This window comes from Lagenorhynchus albirostris, chromosome 7 (assembly GCF_949774975.1).
Source record: "Lagenorhynchus albirostris chromosome 7, mLagAlb1.1, whole genome shotgun sequence".
NCBI lineage: Eukaryota > Metazoa > Chordata > Mammalia > Artiodactyla > Delphinidae > Lagenorhynchus > Lagenorhynchus albirostris.
The window spans coordinates 68,345,070-68,364,495 of NC_083101.1; the positions used below are offsets into that span (position 1 = coordinate 68,345,070).

Sequence of the window (19,426 nt, forward strand, 5' to 3'; positions counted from 1 at the left end):
TATGTCTCCAAGTTATTAATCTGGTCAGAGAAATGCTGCTAGGACTGAAAACAGTAATAACCATTTGAGATGGTTTATGGGGGGCAAAGATCCTAATTATGTACTAATTTTCCAAGCCTCCACAGTTACATGTAAAAGCAAAAGTTGTTATAACATGAAAATATTTGTTAATGAACTGACCAGTTTTAGAAAGTTCCCACTCAAATATTTCTTCCTATAAAACTTTAGGGATTATCCATGCCCCTCTGTCTGAATCTCTGTGGCCCAGTCTCTTGCAATGTGAAATCGGAAATCTTATTAAAATGCAAGATTGCATGAAATTTATGTAACCGATGTTGGAGAACAGCCTGAATTGCTTGCAAAACTATTGATAAATGAGGATTTGATAGTAAGGCAAATTACCATTTAAAGAGGAGAAAATTGAAAAGAATCCTGACAGTTTAAATTCCTCAAAAGGAGAGTGATTTGAATAGCAAAGAATATTGAAGGGTTAATGGAGCCCCATAGCAAAAATTGATGGAACCAATGGGTATTCTTGTAAAATTGACATTGTTTATGATTGTGTGCAAAAGTCGAAGGTGAAGACAAGGGTGTCATATTTTGTTGTCTAGTAGTTTTATTCTGAAATTTCTTCTGTAGTTAGAGGTGTAACGTACCTTTTGTTGAATGGTAGATAGTTTTCCCTGGAGGAAATCTGAAGTCCTTGCCAGGTCCTTTGCGAGTAGTTCTATCCCTCTGCTCTCTGATACCATTTTCTACTTCTCTCCCTCTTGCTCACTCTGCTCCAGCCACGCTGGCCTCTTTGCTACCCCTGGCACATACTAGGCAGTCCCCACACCTTAAGGCCTTTGCTCTAGCTGTTCCTTTTCTTCGAAGCGCTCTTCTCCTAGATATCCCCTTGACTAAAACCCTCACCTCCTTCAAGTTTCAGCTCAGTGTCACTTTCTTAATGAAGCCTACCCTGTTTGGCCTATTTAATAATACAGCCTGCTTTCCCCCTCTCCTCTCTCATGTTCTAAACTCTCATCGCCTTTACTTGGCTTTACTTTTTCTTTTTTTCGTAGCACTTAGCGTTCTCTCACATGGTATATATTTTATTTATTATGTCTTCTTTTTGTTTTCTCTCTTCCTGCTAGACTAGGTGTTGGCAAACTGTGGCCTGTGAGTCAAATCCTGGCTGCCACTTGTTTTTGTAAATAAAATTTTACTGGAACATAGGCCATTTATTTACATAATGCCTATGACTGCTTTCATACATGAAGACAGAGTTAAGTATTTGTGACAGAGACAGTGTGGCTTGCAAGGCATAAAATATTCTTATCTTTTATAGAAAAAGTTTGCTGGCTCTTATGCTACACTGTACATTTCATGAGGGCAGGATCTTTGTTTCATTCACTGTTACAGCCCCATCATCTAGAACAGTTCTTGGTACATATTAAGTGCTCAATTACTAGAAAGTAAATAAATGACTGAAGACAGAATTCCAATTCTGTATAACCATCTGGAATAACTGGCAGAGGTAGTAAATGCTATAGGTAATTATTTGGGGTGAGTACTGATGGGTAAGGTAAGAATTGAACCAGATCTTGAAATATAGCAAGGATTTTTGTAGTAGAGGAAAGATTTTGTCATCAGTGATTAAAATTTTAATATTGATTATTAAAATTTTAATTTTTTTTTTTTTACTTATCAAAACTTGTCTTTTTTCCGTTTTAAGAAGAACACATTGATACAATTAAGGTAGAGCTTTATAAAGGAAAGCTGGTAAAGATTGTTGAGGTATGTTTTATATTGACTAATATTTTTAAGATGCCAAGATTCACTGAAGTTGGATAATATTATGTTTATTTGGGCAGTTACAAAATTTTTTTGGTTGAAATTTTTAGTTGACTATTACTGTTCCCAAGAGAATCATTTAAATTTTTTTAGTTCTTGGTGTTCTTAGTTGGATTTTAGTCAAAGGTTATCTTGAAAATTAACAGATGGATGAAATGCGTCAGAGTTAAAGATCATGAGTTTGTTTTATAAAATTTTGGGCTATTTTTTCTCCTCTTTCACTTTCTCCATAAAATGGGAATGTGGATTTTCTATAGGCATTAGAAGAATTAACATGCAAAGAGCTGTTAGCATTTTAATTGTGCTTATGATCATTGTCATTCTTGAAGATTTTAATCACATTGGTTCATAGTATTGCCTAGCAGTGTTTTATAGTCATTTAGTTTTTGGAATGAAACTAGACTTTAATGCTCTGTAATGGTCCCTTTCAGTAGTATTAGTTAATTACTAATTCTCATTGCAAATTTAAAACTTGGTTAATTTTTTAAAACTTTTTTTCCCAGATGATCTTTCCATTTCAGTGGCAATGCCCATATATTCCCCTTTGTCCTCTTTCACTGGCAGCCGTGCTTAGTGCACCTTTACCATTTATAGTTGGAGTTGACTCAAGGTATTTTGATCTTCATGACCCACCACAAGATGTTGTTTGCATTGACTTGGATACAAACATGTTATATATGTAAGTTGATTCTTTTTATATTATCTTCATTTATATTTTTCCCCACATGTAGTTATAGCTCATTGAAAGCATATACAAATATGCTACTTTTAAAAGTTGGTAATAAGTCTTCAGATTCAATGCAATGATTCTCAATCAGGACAGGTATCAGAATCCTGGAATGTTGTGTGATTTGAAAAAGATTGTGTTCAATATTATAATAGTTTATATTGGATAATAATGTTAACAGTAGGCAGGAGATATTTATGTTTATCAGAAGAGAATATGGATTATTAAAAAAAAAGGTTAAAAACACTGCTTTCAGAGCTCAAGAGATGATACGCTATCTAGGTTTAGTTCAAAATCCGTGTGTAAGCTCTTAAAAAATGGGTTTACCTGTTTGAGTTTAGTCACGATATAGGGTAATATGCTGTTTTCTTAGTTGTCAAGATTTGAATTTTATAGGGATTACAGAGAAATTGATATTAAAAATCAGTCAGAGTTTGTGTTTACTGGAGGTGATAAATATGTATAGCAGTGGTGTAACTGAGGGTTCAGACAGTAGAGCACCACACTAATAAAAGAAGATTCATCCATCCAGTTCTAGATGGATGTTTAGGAGCGCCCTCTGCAGCCCCGTCCTCACAAAAACAACAAACAACGTGGGTAAAGCGCAGTAAGTATTGAAACTTCCCTAGTATTAGTGCCAAATTCCAGGTCCTGGAGTGCTTTTATTCTTTACTGTTTGATACTGGCAGAAAATGAATAGAGTAAGAATTTGGGATGAGACCTCGATGGTTACAGCAGTAGAATTGGTTGGGAAAATAGCCTTGAGTGAACCAGAAGAATAACTTAAGGAAGGAAGAAAACATTTAATGTACCTTAAAAAATAATTTTGAAATGGATCTACCATTGTATTTTGAAAACTGTGTAATTGTGGTAGTTCTTTACTATGTTTGTTTGTTTATTTATTTGGGTTTTCAGTACTTAAAAAAAATTGAAGTATAGTTGATGTATAATATTGTACTATTTTCAGGTACACAGCATAGTGATTCAGTATTTTTACAGATTATATTCCAATAAAAGTTATTAAAAGGTAATGGCAATAATTCCCTGTGCTATGCAGTATATCCTTGTAGCTTATTTATTTTATACATAGTAGTTTGTATCTCTTAATCCTATACCCCTATCTTGCCCCTCCCCGCTTTCCTCTCTTCACTGGTAACCATTAATTTGTTTTCTATATCTGTGAGTCTGTTTCTGTTTTGCTGTACTCATTTTTTTTTATATTTTAGATTCTACATATAAGTGATATCACACAGTATTTATCTTCCTCTGCCTAATTTCACTAAGCATAATATTCTCTAGGTCCATCCATGATGCTGCAAATGGCAGAATTTCATTCTTTTTTATGGTCGAGTACTATTTTATTGTATATATATATATATATATAAAATCTTTATTCATTCATCTGTTGATGGACACTTGGGTTGCTTCCATGTCTTGGCAATTGTAAATCGTGCTGCTATGAACAATCAGGTGCATGTATCTTTTCGAATTAGTGCTTTCATTTTTTCTGGATATATTATATACCCAGGAGTGGAATTGCTGGATCATATGGTAGTTCTATTTTTAGTTTTTTGAGGAACCTCCGTGCTGTTTTCCATAGTGGCTGCACCAGTTTACATTTCCACCAACAGTGTATTAGGGTTCCCTTTTCTCCATATCCTCGCCAACATTTAGTTTTTGTTGTCTTTTTGCTGAGAGCCATTCTGACAGGTGTGAGGTGATATTTCACCGTTGTTTTGATTTGCATTTCTGTAGTAACTAGTGATGTTGAGCATCTTTTCATGTGCCTGTTAGCCATCTGTATGCCTTCTTTGGAAAAATGTATTTTCAGGTTTTCTGCCCATTTTTTGATTGTGTTGTTTGCTTTTTTGATAATGAGTTATATGAGCTGTTTGGATGTTTTGGATATTAACCCCTTGTTGGTCGCATCATTTGCAAATATTTTCTCCGATTCCATAGGTTGTCTTTTTGATTTGTTGATGGCTTCCTTTGCTGTGCAAAAGCTTTTAAATTTAATTAGGTCCATTTGTTAATTTTTGCTTTTATTTATTTTGCCTTAGGGGACAGATCCAAAAAATACTGCTATGATTTATGTCAAAGAGTGTCTTGCCTATGTTCTCTTCTAGGAGTTTTATGGTTTCAGATCATCTATTTAGGTCTTTAATCCATTTTGAGTTTATTTTTGTATATGGTGTGAGGGAATGTTCTAATCTCATTGTTTTACCTGTAGCTGTCCAGTTTTCCCAGCACCACTTATTGAAAAAACTGTCTTTTCTCCATTGTATATTCTTGCTTCCTTTGTCATAGATTAATTGATTGTAGGTGCGTGGGTTTATTTCTGGGCTCTCTGTTTAGTTCAGTTGATCTATGTGTCTGTGTTTTGCCAGACACAAAACATGCTGTTGCTGTTTTGATTACTGTAACTTTGTAGTATAGTCTGAAGTCTGGGATGGTGATACCTCCAGCTTTGTTCTTTTTCCTCAGGATTGCTTTTGTAATTTGTGGTCTTTTGTGGTTCTTTATGAATTTTAGGATTATTTGTTCTATTTCTGTGAAAAATGTCATGAGTATTTTGATAGGGATTGCATGATTGCTTGGGGAGGTATTGGTCATTTTAACAATATTAATTCTTACAATTCCAGAAGAGCAAGGGGTATCTTTGCATTTCTTTGTATCATCTTCACTTTCCTTCATCTGAGTTTTCAGAGTGTAGGTCTTTCACCTTCTTGGTTAAGTTTATTCCTGGGTATTTTATTCTTTTTGATACAATTTCAAATGGGATTTTTTTTTTTTTTTACTTTCCCTTTCTGATAGTTCATTATTATTGTAGAGAAAAGCAACAGATTTCTGTATATTAATCTTGTATCCTGCAACTTTGCTGAATTCGTTTATTAGTTCTAATAGTTTTTGTGTGGTGACTTTAGGGTTTTCTTCATTTTTTAAAAAAACTGAAGTATAGTTGATTTACAGCTCTACAGCCAAGTGACTCAGTTATACACATACAGACATTCTTTTTTTGTGTTCTTTTCCACTGTTGTTTATCACAGGATGTTGAATATAGTTCCCTGTGCTATACAATAGGACCTGTTGTTTATCCATTCTAAATGTAATAGTTTGTGTCTGCCAACCCCAAACTCCCAGTCTTTCCTCTCCCTCCCCTCTTGGCAACCACAAATCTGTTCTCTGTGTCTAGGAGTGTGTTTCTGTTTTGTAGATAAGTTCATTTGTGTCATGTTTTAGATTCTAGAGTTTTCTATGTAAAGTATCATGTTATCTCTAAATAGTAACAGTTTGAGTTCTTCCCTTCCAATTTGGATGCTTAATTTAATGGGAAGGCTTTCAACTTTTCACCATTGAATATGATGTTAGCTGTGCATTTGTCACATATGGTCTTTATTATGTTGAGATATGTTCTCTCTGTACCCACTTTGATGAGAATTTTTATGATGAATGGATGTTGAATTTTGTCAGTTGCTTTTTGAGTGTTGAGATGATCATGTGTTTTTTGTCTTTCCTTTTGTTAATGTGGTGTATCACATTGATTTTACATATTTTGAACCATCCTTGTGTCCCTGGAATAAGTCCAACTTGATCATGTGTTTGATCCTTTTTATATATTGTTGGATTTGGTTTGCTAATATTTTGATGAGGATTTTTGCATCTATATTCATCAAAGATACTGGCCTGTAATTGTCTTTTTTTGTAGTGTTTTTGGTTTTAGTACCAGGGTAAAGATGGCCTTGTAGAATGAATTTGGGAGTGTTTCATCCTCTTTAATAATTTGGAATAGTTTTAGAAGGGTAGGTGTTAGCTCTTCGTTATATGTTTGGTAGAATTCCCCTGTGAAGCAGTCTGGTTCTGGACTTTGTTGGCTGGGAGGTTTTTTTTAATTACAAATTCAATTTTACTGCTAGTGATTGGTTTGTTCAAAGTGTCTGTTTCTTCTTGATTCATTCTTGGCAAGTTTTGTGTCTAGAAGTTTATCCATTTCTTCTAGGTTGCCCAATTTGTTGGCATATAAGTGTTCTTAGTATTCTTTTACTTTTTTTTTTTTAATACTTCCATGGTGTTGGTTGTTATTTTTCCTTTTTTCATTTCTTATTTTTTTTAATTTGGGTTGTCTTTTTTCTTCTTGGTGAGCCTGACTAAAGGCTTATCAATTTTTTTTTCTTTTTTCAAAAAACCAGCTATTGGTTTCATTGATCTTTTCTATTTTTTTCAAATCTCTTTCTTATTTATTTTCTCCCTGAGCTTTATTATTTCCTTCCTTCTGCTGACTTTGGCCTTTGTTCTTCTTTTTCTAATTCTTTTAGGTGGTAGGTTATGTTGTTTGAGATTTTTTTTGTTTCTTGGGGAAGGTCTGTATTGCTATAACCTTCCCTCTTAGAACTGCTTTTTCTGCATCCCATAGATTTTGGAGTGTAGTGTTTTCATTTGTCTTGAGGTATTTTCTGATTTCCTCTTTGATTCCTTTATTGACCTGTTGGTTTTTTTAGTAGCATGTTTTTAGTCTCTGCACATTTGTTCTTTTCTTGTTTTCTTTCTGTAGTTAATTTCTACTTTCATACCATTGTGGTTGGAAAAAATAGTTGATAAAATAATTTCTATCCTCTTAAATTTGTTAAGACTTGTTTTGTGGCCTAGCATGTGATCTATCCTGGAGCACGTTCCATGTGCACTTGAAAAGAATGTTAATGATGCTGGTTTTGAATGTAAATGTCCTGTAGATATCTATTAAGTCCAGCTGCTCTGTTGTGTCATTTTAGACTGCTCTTGCATTATTGACAGTCCATTGATGTAAGTGGGGTTTTAAAGTACCCTACTATTACTGTATTAGTGTCAATTTCTACTTTTGTGTCTGTTAGTATTTGCTTTATATGTTTAGGTGCTCCTGGGTGCACGTATGTTGAGTCTAATATCATTTTCTTGTATTGATCTCTTTATCATTTTATAATGCCTTTCTTTGTCTTTTGTTATAGCCTTTGTTTAAAGTTTATTTTCTGATATGAGCATTGCTACCCCCACTTTCTTGTCATTTCTGTTTGCATAAAGTATCTTTTCCCATCCCCCCACTATCAGTCTTTTTGTGTCTTCAGCTCGAGTGAGTCTCTTGTGGAAAGAAGGGTCTTGGTTTTTTGTCCAATCAGCCACCATATGTCTTTTTTTAAAAAATATTTATTTATTTATTTTATTTTTGGCTGCGTTGGGTCTTGGTTGCAGCACGCGGGGTCTTCATTAAGGCATGAGGGATCCTCCACTGCAGCGTGCAGGCTCCTCATTGAGGTGTGCGGGCTTCTCTCTAGTTGTGGTGCATGGGCTCAGTAGTTGCGGCATGCAGGCTCTGTAGTTTGGGTGTGTGAGCTTCAGAGCACATGGGCTCTGTAGTTGCGGCATGAGGGCTCTCTAGTTTTGGCCCAAATGCTCAACAGTTGCAGTGCATGGGCTTAGTTGCCCCATGGCATGCAGGATCTTAGTTCCCTGACCAGGGATCAAACCCACGTCCCCTGCATTGGCATGGAATTCTTTTTTTTTTAATGGTAAATTTTATGTTATGTATATTTTACCATGATTTTATTTTATTTTTTTAACATCTTCTTGGAGTATAATTGCTTTACAATGTTGTGTTAGTTTCTGCTGTATAACAAAGTGAATCAGCTATATGTATACATATATCCTCATATCCCCTCCCTCTTGCGTCTCCTTCTCACCCTCCCTATCCCACCCCTCTAGGTGGACACAAAGCACCGAGCTGATCTCCCTGTGCTATGTAGCTACTTCCCACTAGCTATCTATTTTACATTTGGTAGTGTATATATGTCCATGCCACTCTCTCACTTCGTCCCACCTTACCCTTCCCCCCACTGTGTCCTCAAGTCCATTCTCTGTTCTGCGTCTTTATTCCTGTCCTGTCCCTAGGTTCATCACAACTTTTTTTTTTTTTAGATTCTATATACATGTGTTAGCATATGGTATTTGGTTTTCTCTTTCTGACTTACTTCACTCTGTATGACAGACTCTAGGTCCATCCACCTCACTGCAAATAACTCAATTTCATTTCCTTTTATGGCTGAGTAATATTCCATTGTATGTATGTGCTACATCTTCTTTATCCATTCATCTGTCAGTGGATACCTAGGTTGCTTCCATGTTCTGCCTATTGTAAATAGTGCTGCAGTGAACATTGTGGTACATGTCTCTTTTTGAATTATGGTTTTTTCAGGGTATATGCCCGGTAGTGGGATTGCTGGATCATATGGTAGTTCTGTTTTTAGGAACCTCCATACTGTTCTCCATAGTGGCTCTATCAGTTTACATTCCCACCAACAGTGCAAGGGGGTTCCTTTTTTTCCACACCCTCTCCAGCATTTATTTTTTGTAGATTTTGTGATGATGGCCATTCTGACTGGTGTGAGGTGATACCTCATTGTAGTTTTGATTTGCATTTCTCTAATGATTAGTGATGTTGAGCATCCTTTCATGTGTTTGTTGGCAATCTGTATATCTTCTTTGAAGAAATGTCTATTTAGGTCTCCTGCCCATTTTTGGATTAGGTTGTTTTTTTGGTATTGAGCTGCGTGAGCTGCTTGTATATTTTGGAGATTAATCCTTTGTCAGTTGCTTCGTTTGCAAATATTTTCTGGGAGGTGGATTCTTAACCACTGGACCACCAGGGAGGTCCCACCATATGTCTTTTGATTGGAGCATTTAGTTCATTGACATTTAAAGTAATTATTGACAGGTATGTAATTATTGTCATTTTATTACTTGTTTTCCAGTTGTTTTGAGGTTTTTCTCTGTTATTTCTTTTTGTTTCTTCCCTTGTGGTTGGATGATTTTCTTTAGTACTATGCTTCTGTTCCTTTCTTTTTAGTTTCTGTGTAACTATTGTAGGTTTTTGATTTGTGTTTTGTCGGGTTTATATATTGTTGACCTATAACTATGTCTACTTTTTGTTTTAAACTGGTAGTAATTTAGTTCAAACACATTCTAAAATATCTGCATTTTTTTTTTACTCCCTCTCCCCACATTTTGTGTTTTTGATGTCATATTTTGTATCTTCATGTTTGTCTCTTAACTGTTTATTGTAGTTATAGTTGCTTTTACAGTTTTTTGTCTTTTAATCTTCATATTGGCTTAAGTGGTTGATCTTCAGTCCTTACTATACATTTGCTTTTCCTAGTGGGATTTTCCCTTTCCTATAGATTCTTACTTTTTTGTCCATTTAGAGAAGACCCTTTCACAGTTCTTTTAGGGTAGATTTAGTATTGATGAACTCTTTTAGTTTTTGCTTGTCTGAGAAGGTCTTTATCTCTCCCTGTAGTCTAAGTGATAATCTTGCTGGGTAGAGTATCCTGGGTTCAGACTTTTCCTGTTCTGCACTTTGAATATATCATGCCACTCCCTTCTGGCCTATAAAATTTCTGCAGAGAAATCAGCTGATAGCCTTATGGGGGTTCCCTTGTATATGACACTTTGCTTTTCTCTTGCTGCCTTCAGAATTCACTGTTTACTTTTAACTTTTGTCATTTTAATTGTGATATGTCTTGGTGTGGGCCTGTTTGGCTTCATCTTGTTTTGACCCTCTGTGCTTCCTTTACCTGGATATCTGTTTCCTTCCTCAGGTTTGGTTAGTTTTCAGCCATAATTTTCTCAAATACATTTTTGATCCCCTTTTCTGTCTTTTGGTATCCCTATAATGTGAATGTTGGTATGTTTAATGTTATTCTGTAGATCTCTTAAACTGTTTCCATTTTTTTAAATTTGTTTTTCTTTTTTTCTGTTTTTCTTTTTGCCTCTTGTTAGTCCCAGTGGTCCTCCAGCCAGCCAAGGGGGCTTGTCTACCCTGCGTAGGACTCCAGGACTGGGGTGCCCTATCTATGGCTCTCATCACTCACTCCCCTGAGAGGGTGTCCACCTGTGTAATCTCCCATTTCCTCTGAGTCCCCTCCCCTGGGCACAGGTCCCAACCCAATCACTTTTCTTCCCTTCCATGTGTATCTTTCTTACAGCCTTGGTGGTACAGGAGTCCATCTGCCAGTTTTCAGTTAGTTTTTCATGAGAATTGTTCCACATGTAGATGTATTTTTTGATGTGTTCATGGGGGGAAGTGAGCTCCATGTCCTCTTAGTCTACCATCTTGATTGATCTCTACTATGTATATTTAGATTTACTTATAGCCTGGAAATAATGAACTGCTTGGAAGCACTAAATATTTCTTGTCATACACATTTCATTGTTTTTCAGTAACTATCCCTGAAAAACAGTTATTTCAAGGTTGTATATATTGTGGTGCCTTTGGAAATGATTTTGAAGTTTTAACTCAAATATTTACCTCATTTTATTTACTGTTCTGAATAAAAGAATATTATAGAGATTCTTTTTTTTTTTTTCTGTACGCGGGTCTCTCACTGTTGTGGCCTCTCCCGTTGCGGAGCCCAGGCTCCGGACGCGCAGGCTCAGTGGCCATGGCTCACGGGCCCAGCCGCTCCGTGGCATGTGGGATCTTCCTGGACCGGGGCACGAACCCGTGTCCCCTGCATCGGCAGGCAGACTCTCAACCACTGCGCCACCAGGGAAACCCTATTACAGAGATTCTTAATTTTGCCCAGGTTTAAATAACTTCTATATAATTTCTGTTGTTCAAAGCGCTGTTTTGTAAAATAATTTTGAACTCTCCTTAATTGTACTTACAGAATTATGAAATGTTCTAGATACCAAAGAATTATAGAGAATAATGTAAATAACTTGCATGAATCTTCCTCCCAGATTCCACCCACTAATACATATTATATATGTATTAGTATAAATGACATTTTGTTTTTCATGCTTTAAAAATTTATGTTTGTATAGTTTTCTGTGAATTGCTTTTTTACTCATCATTCTCTATGCGGTTCATCCATGTTGATACACGTAGCTCTACTTTGTCTTCAGTGTTTATCAGTGTTGATGGGTATTTAGATTGTAGTTAGATTTTGCAATTATGAACAAAACTGCTCTGATCATTATTATGCATATTTCTTTGAGTACATGGTTAAAATTCCTCTGAAACATATACCTAGAAGAGATAATGTTGGTTGCTAGGCATAGCTAATGCCATATTACTCTTTCCCCTCTTCATCAGCAAACGAAAGTTCTCTTTGTTCCATATCATTGTCAGTACTTGTTATGATCAAACTTTCAAATTTTTGCCAACTTGATGGTAATGGGATGTCACTGTGGCTTTAATTCACATTTCCCTAATTAGTAGCAAATGATGTGTTTTAATTTCTTTTTGCCCTTTGGTTTTTCCCTCCATTTTTGGTACGTTTTCCTGTTGGGTTGTTTGTCTTTTTCTTTTGATTTGTATAAGGCCTTTATATAATCTGGAAGTAATTCTTAGTCTGTTATATGCATTGCAAATAGCTTGTGCCACACTGTGATTTGTATTTTCATTCTGTTGTGTCTTTTGATGAACAGAAACTTATATTAATTGATCACAGCTCTCAGTTTCTCTTTATGGATTGCCATTTTTGGTTCTTGTACATGAAATCCTCTGCCTTGAGGTCATGAAATATTATCCTGGATATTCTTAAAGTTGTGAGGTTTTGACTTTCTCATTTAGACCTTTAATTTAGCTAAACCTGGTATTATTAGTGTATGATGAGACATAGAGATACCATTTTATTTTTTTTTAACATGAGTAAACAATTGTCACATAGCACTGTTTATTGAATGGTCAGTTCATCTCTTTCCCACCTGTCTTCAGAGTCAAGACCATCACATATCAGTTTTTATATTTGTGTGGGTATGTATCCAGGCTTATTTTTTGTTCCTTTGGTTTGTTTTAGTCTCTTGCCAGCATCAGATTATCTTAATGACTTGAAAATTAAGTTGTCTACAACATGGATGAACCTTGAAAACCTCATGCCAAAAGACCTTATATGATCCCATTTATTTGAAATCCCCAAGGCAAATCTGTAGACACAGAAAATAGATTAGTGGTTACTTTGGGATGGGAGGATGGGGGAATTGTGGGTTAGTGACTAAGAGGGTGTGGGGTTTCTTTTTGAGGTGATGAAAATACTCTAAAATTAATTGTGGTGGTTGTTAAAACAACTCTGAATATACTGAAAACCATTAAATTGCACACTCCAGATGAATAAATTGTATGGTATGTGAGTTATATCTCAATAACATTGTTTAAAAAAAATGATGTGAAATGGCAAGTCTCTTTACTGCTTATTCTTTAAAATTGTTTTGACTATATTTGGTCTTTTGCATTTTCATATAAATTTTAATTAGTTTTTTAAATTCCATGCAAAATTCTGTTGTGATTTTTTGTTAGAATTCTATTGAATTCATAGATTAATTTGGGGGCAAATAAGATCATTTTGACATAAAGTCTCAGTACCCGTGAATGTTGTATTTTACTTCATAGGTGTTTTTAAAGGTTTTTCAATAACTGTTTCAGTTTTCTCTGTAAAGATCAGGCACACCTTTTGTTAAACTTACTTATTCCTAAGTACCTTATGGTTTTTATTGCTACTGTAAATGGTATTTTAATTACATTTTTTATTTGTTAGTTGCTGGAGTATAACAATGCTATTGATTTTTTATGTAGTGGTCTGCTGTCCAGCAGCTTACTTGAATTCTCTTATTTTCATTTGCTTGTAGATTCTCTTCAATTTTCTGGCTATAAACAGTCATATCCTCTACAACTTATATATTTAAGAATTTCTTGTCTTAATTCTCTGGCTAGGATCCTAGTGTAATATTGAATAGAAATATTCATAATTGGTATCTTGTCTTGTTCCTAATTTCAAAGGGAATGGTTTGAGCAGTTCATCATTAAGTATCTTTATGCTTTAAAGCAAGAATTGACATCTGGCCCAAGGCCTGTTTTTGTAAATAAAATTTTATTGTATCATAGCCATGCTCATTCAATTACATGTGGTCTGAGGCTGCTTTCATGCTACAGTGGCATATTTGAGTAGTTGTAACAGAGGTCCTGTGGTCCTGAAAGCAAAAAATACTATCTGATTCTTTATAGAAAAGGTTTGCTAGCCCCACTTTAGGGTTTTGATTGCTTAATAATAAATTAAGGAACCTTCCTTCCGCTTCTAGATTAAAAGCAATTTCTTTTTTTAAATCATAAATAGGTAGTGAACTTTATAATGCTTTTGTACAACTATTTAGATGAGTATTAAGTTTTTCTCCTTTAATCTTAGTGTGGTAAATTATATTATAAAATCAGTTAGTAGTAAACAATCCTGCATTCCTAAAGTAAACATCTTTCTCTCTTTTTTTTTTTAATGTGCTAGTGGATTAAATTCTCTAAGAATTTAAGATGCTAGCATTGATGTTCATAAGTGATATTGGCCTGACATTAGCTCCAGCCCATGGTTGGTACATAGTGCTTTCATCTTTGTAGCGTTTTAAACATTTCTAATTCTGTAAAAATATTTTATTTGACTCATGCATTATTTAAAAGTGTTCTTTTGAACTTCCAAAGTAATTTCTTTTTCTTAAATGGTGACTCGTTTGAATTGTGATGAGAACATGCTCTGTATGCTACTGACGCTGATATTTGTCGAGATTTGCTTCTAATAGGTAGTTTGAAGTCTCAAGTCAGTTAAGTTTGACACTTAAAATATTATAATTCTAAAATGTAACTTTGAAACAAGACTTGTGTTGTATTCATAACTCCAGTTAATGAAAATCTATGTTGGAGGGTTAGAATGAGATGACCAAATTTGACTGAGGTTGGTTAAAATGAAAAGAGAACCTCTTGAAAACCACTTGTTCAGATTCTCAAATTGTAACTTCAGTAAAAATACCCTTTGCATTTTCTTTTTTAGTTTGACATAAGAATTTTGTTTAAGTAAAAACAGATTATAACGGACTTTATTAATCATGTTGTTATTTAATAGATCAGATGAAAAGAAGAACATGAACTGGAAGCAGCTTCCCAAAAAGCCATGCAAAAATCTGATTAGCACCTTGAAGAAATTGTATCCCCAGCTATCTTCGGGTAATGTGAGGAAAAAGGAAGGGATTTTTTGTTTGTTTGTTTGTTTTTTGCCATGCTGCATGTCTTGTGGGATCTTAGTTCCCCAACCAGGGATTGAACCGAGGCCCTCTGCAGTGAGAGTGCAGAGTCCTAACCACTGCACTGCCAGGGAATTCCCAGGAAGGGATATTTCTAATGAAAGAATGTATATAAGAAAATTCTTAGATTTAGACATAATTTTACTCTGCTTAAAGGGAGTCTCATTACAAAACAGAACTCCAATAGTAAGATACTACTGTTGTGGTTCATGTTTTTTGTTTTGTTTTGTTTTGTTTTGTTTTTTTGCGGTACGCGGGCCTCTCACTGTTGTGGCCTCTCCCGTTGCGGAGCACAGGCTCCGGACGCACAGGCTCAGCGGCCATGGCTCATGGGCCCAGCCGCTCCGCGGCATGCGAGATCCTCCCAGACCAGGGCATGAACCCGTGTCCCCTGCATTGGCAGCTGTACTCTCAACCACTGCACCACCAGGGAAGCCCCTGTTTTGTTTTGTTTTGCTTTTTATTTATTTTTGGCTGTGTTGGGTCTTCACTGCTGTGCGTGGGCTTTCTCTAGTTGCAGCGAGCAGGGGCTACTCTTCATTGTGGTGTGCGGGCTTCTCATCGCGGTGGCTTTTCTTGTTGCAGAGCACGGGCTCTAGGCGCGTGGGCTTCAGTAGTTGTGGCATGCGGGCTATAGGGCACAGGCTCAGTAGTTGTGGAACACGGGCTTAGTTGCTCCACGGTGTGGGGCATCTTCCCAGACCAGGGCTCGAACCTGTGTCCCCTGCATTGGCAGGTGGATTCTTAACCACTGTGCCACCAGGGAAGTCCCATGGTTTATGGTTTTTTGAACATGTTTTCTGTGCCCCATCTGTGCCCTCCCTGTTAGCCCCTGCCAGTGATCCCTTTACATTAATAAAGAGGAATTTCAGGAAGTCATGGGCTTTATTTTGACAATTCCCTTGTCGAATTATTATATATATAACATTATGTATTAATGCCATTTTCTCTTCTTCATTTGTCAGTTCATCGAAAAACTCAGGAAGGTTCAGCGATTGAGATGACTCCAATTGAAGCAGATTTCTCCTGGCAAAAGAAGATGACACAACTTGAGATGGAAATTCAGGAGGCATTTTTGCGCTTTATGGCATCCATTTTAAAAGGATACAGAACATATCTCAGACCAATCACAGAGGCTCCTTCAAATAAAGCCACAGCTGCTGATTCATTGTTTGACCGACAGGGTGAGTGGCATTGAAAATATAAATACTTTTTATTGAAATGAAAAAAATTTCTGTTTGGTAGTGCTACCAAATATAGTGCTACTATATAAGTTCTTAGAAATTCATATTAAAATATGATGGTCTTCTGTGTATTTGTAATCTAGCTCTATGAATAGAATTTATTTTAATTTTTATACCCCATTTTTTTCCTGAGAAATCTGAAACTGAAATGTCAAAGATGTTGCTGACATTTATAGTACTCTAATCAGTTATCTTAGTAGAATAAAGCTGGTGGTTTGTTTTTAGGTGTTTTCTCCACTTTGCATGATTCTTGACTTTATACACTCTGGGCTTTACAGTATTCTCTAATAAAGAGTTTTTGGAATAAAGCCACCAGTTTTTTTAAATTTTTGAAAAATACAGCCTTGTTCCATGGGAAAACACCATACTCATTCGTTTTAGTGTTTGTTATTTTCGGGAATTATGAAGATTTTTGTTGTTATTCAGCAGCTCTCATATATGTAGTGGCAACCTTACCGATACATCAGTATTCATATGATAATTATTTTACATAGCTATAATTTGACCCTGCAGTTATTACTATTATTTTTTAATCTGTATTTTCCTAATAGTCCTTTTGTCTTTTCTCATTTCTGCTTTGGGACAACTTATCTCTCAAATATTTAGTCGCCATTTACCAAACCCCACTAGTTATTATGTAGGGATATAAAGAAGTGTAAAATCCAGCTCCATGGGATACCCAGTGGAGAATGATATGACGTGTTTTTAAAAATAGAGCAAGTACTCAAGAAAACAGATTTTACATAATCATTCAGTGAGAGGACATAAAAATTCAGAAAAAGGGAACATTCTTCCAAATGAGTGTTTTGGAAGACTTCATGGAAGAAGAGCATGACTTTAAAGAATGGGTAGAATTTATAAATGGAGATGAGCAAGAAAGACTTTCTAAAAAACACTAGACATTAAAAGTCAAATCTGAATTAGAATTTCCACTTTGCTATTTGTGAAGCCTTCCTGGGGTTCTGTTTTGTCATTAATAAAATGAGGATGATACCTAATTCATGCACAATTGTGAAGATTAGATGAGAAAATGTATGTGAAGCAACTAGAAAAAGTACTTTACAATACTCATGATAACAGTATTATTGCTAGTGGTAATAATGAAGTGGAAGGAAGCTCAAGAACAAAAGCACAAGGCATGTGTATTAGTTTGCCAGGGCTGCCATAACAAAATGCCATTGATTGGCCGGCTTAAACCAGCACTCCCCCACCTTTTTGGCACCAGAGACCAGTTTCGTGGAAGACAGTTTTTCCATGGACAGGGTGGGGTGGGGGGGATGGTTCAGGTGGTAATGCCAGCGATGGGGAGTGATGGGGAGCGGCAGATGAAGCTTCGGTCACTCGCTTGCCGCTCACCTCCTGCCATGTGGCCCCATTCCTAACAGGCTGTGGACCGATACTGGTCCGTGTCCCGGGGATTGGGGACCCCTGGCTTAAACAACGGAAAATTGTTTTTGTTTTTTTTTTTCAGGATTCTGGAGGCTAGAGATCTGAGATCAGTGTGTAGCTAGGATTGGATTCCTCTGAGGCCTCTCTCCTTGACTCGTAGATGGCTGTCTTCTCCCTGTATCTTCACATAGACTTCCTTCTGTGTGAATCTGTATCTAAATGTTCTTGTCTCTTAAGGACACCACTCATATTAGATTAGAGCCCACCCTAGTTTATTGACTTAAGTTTGACTTAATTACTTCTTTAAAGACCATATCTGCAAATACAGTCACACTTTGAAATCCTGGGAGTTAGGACTTCAACATAAGAATTTTGGGGTGACACAGTTCAGCCCATAATGGCATGTTCGGGAAAAAAGTTTTAATGGTACAATTTGACCAAGTGAGGAGCTTTAGAGGTGTTGTGGAAGATAAAGCAGAAAATAAGATTAGAGCTCGGATTATGAGTAGTCTCAAATGCCAGACTAAGAATATGGAGTTTTTCTAATGGACAGTAGTGGGTCACTAATTCATTCTCTGTCATTCTAAGTAGAAGAGAGGCATTACTAATGGAATTTAGAAAGATATTTAACTAGTGTCTGAGGCCTAAGGTTTTTGTTAACAGGGTAGCATTTGGTCTAACAAGGGATATATACATTTGACAATAAAATAACACATTTTACTGAGTGTGTTGTAAAGGAAAATATTGGTTACAGTAAGAGAGCTAGGTCAGGGGAAAGGTTCCCTGAAGAAGTAACAGTTAAGCTTGGGCCTGAAAAAAGAATAGGATTTAGCTGTGGGTTTTGGGTTAACTTTTTTTTAGGGATACTTTAACAAACATGAATAAAAGTAGGGAGAATAACGTAGCTACCTTCCAACTTCAGCAGTAGTAGCAATCTACATTCTGTTGTTTTAGTTTCTCCTATGTTCATTTTACTCTTCCTTCGTCCTTTTCTCCTCCCCTCCTCCACCCCTCCCTTTCTTTCTAAATTCCAAGTAGGACATCATTTCACCCATAAACTGTGTTTAGAATTTCCTGAAGTTATATGTGTTTTTATCTGATTGTATCCCCATGGTGTTAACATTTTTTTCATCTATATTTCCTGTAAACTTCTGGTTGGAATAAGAGCCACATTGTTCAAAAGAAATATAATGGGAGCCACATATATAATTTAAGATTTTCTAGTAGACACAGTTTTTTAAAAAGCAGTAGGGGAAGTTAATTTTAATAATATGTTTTCTCTAACTTAATACATCCAAAATGTATCACTTTGACATGTAATCACATTGTAAAAATTTTAATGAAATATTTTACATTCTTTTTCCATACTAAGGCTTTGAAATTGGTGTGTGTTTTATACTTATAGCACATCTCAGTTTGGACCAGCCACTTTTTTTTTTTTTTTTTTTTTTTTTCCCCCTGAACCTTCGCCTCTGGGTATAAATCACTAATAATGGCATGGACTCAGAAGTCAGACTGTCTGTTCAAATTCCAGCTCCACAACTTAATAGTGATGTGGCTTTGGGTATGTGGTTCATTAAAGACCAACCACATTTTAATTGCTGAATTGCCACATGTGTGTAGTGGTTACTGAATTAAGCAGTACTGATCTAGAGCTTGATTATATTCAGGTTCAGTTTTCTTGGCAAGTGGTGCTAAAACACATGATGCTCACTACTTACTGCAAGTCTGGCTGTGTCCCATTTTTAGTGCTCTCAAGATTGATCCATGGGTTCAAGTTTTATCAGGCTCATCCATTCATTATATTGATAGTTTCCCCACCAGCCTTTCATTTAATTGTGTTAGCAGCCTTTGCTGATCATTGCCTAGATCCATTAGAAGAAGAAAAAAAGACTTTTTCTTACCACTTGTCAAGAATAATTTATTTCTATTTTATTGAAGTCTTTCTCAACTAACTAATACCTTAAGGGGATGTAGTAAGGACCACAGCATGTGGAATGTCCTGAAGCATCATAGAAAGAAAGGCTGGAGGGGAAAGTGGCTCAAAAACAATGCTTGAAATGGTGGGCGTGAGCCAGATCATGTTGGATCTTTTAGGACTAATGAAGGGTTTCCGTCTTTATTCCAAGAGTAATTGCAAGTC

At 35.9% G+C, this 19,426-nt stretch overlaps 1 protein-coding gene and 1 long non-coding RNA gene across 5 annotated transcripts in view; one reads left to right on the forward strand and one right to left on the reverse strand.

The window, feature by feature from the left end:
- Positions 1-19,426, forward strand: part of DENND4C (DENN domain containing 4C) — a 126,024-nt gene that overhangs the window by 52,154 nt on the left and 54,444 nt on the right. For all 4 annotated transcript variants that reach the window (XM_060155119.1, XM_060155116.1, XM_060155117.1 and 1 more), the window contains 3 exons: positions 2,340-2,515; positions 14,473-14,573; positions 15,616-15,834. In XM_060155119.1, coding sequence (XP_060011102.1) covers positions 2,340-2,515; positions 14,473-14,573; positions 15,616-15,834 — 496 coding nt within the window. The remainder of the gene's footprint in view (positions 1-2,339; positions 2,516-14,472; positions 14,574-15,615; positions 15,835-19,426) is intronic.
- Positions 15,537-19,426, reverse strand: part of LOC132523662 (uncharacterized) — a 56,480-nt gene continuing 52,590 nt past the window's right edge. The window contains exon 4 of the long non-coding RNA XR_009541604.1: positions 15,537-15,676. This is a non-coding gene — a long non-coding RNA (uncharacterized LOC132523662). The remainder of the gene's footprint in view (positions 15,677-19,426) is intronic.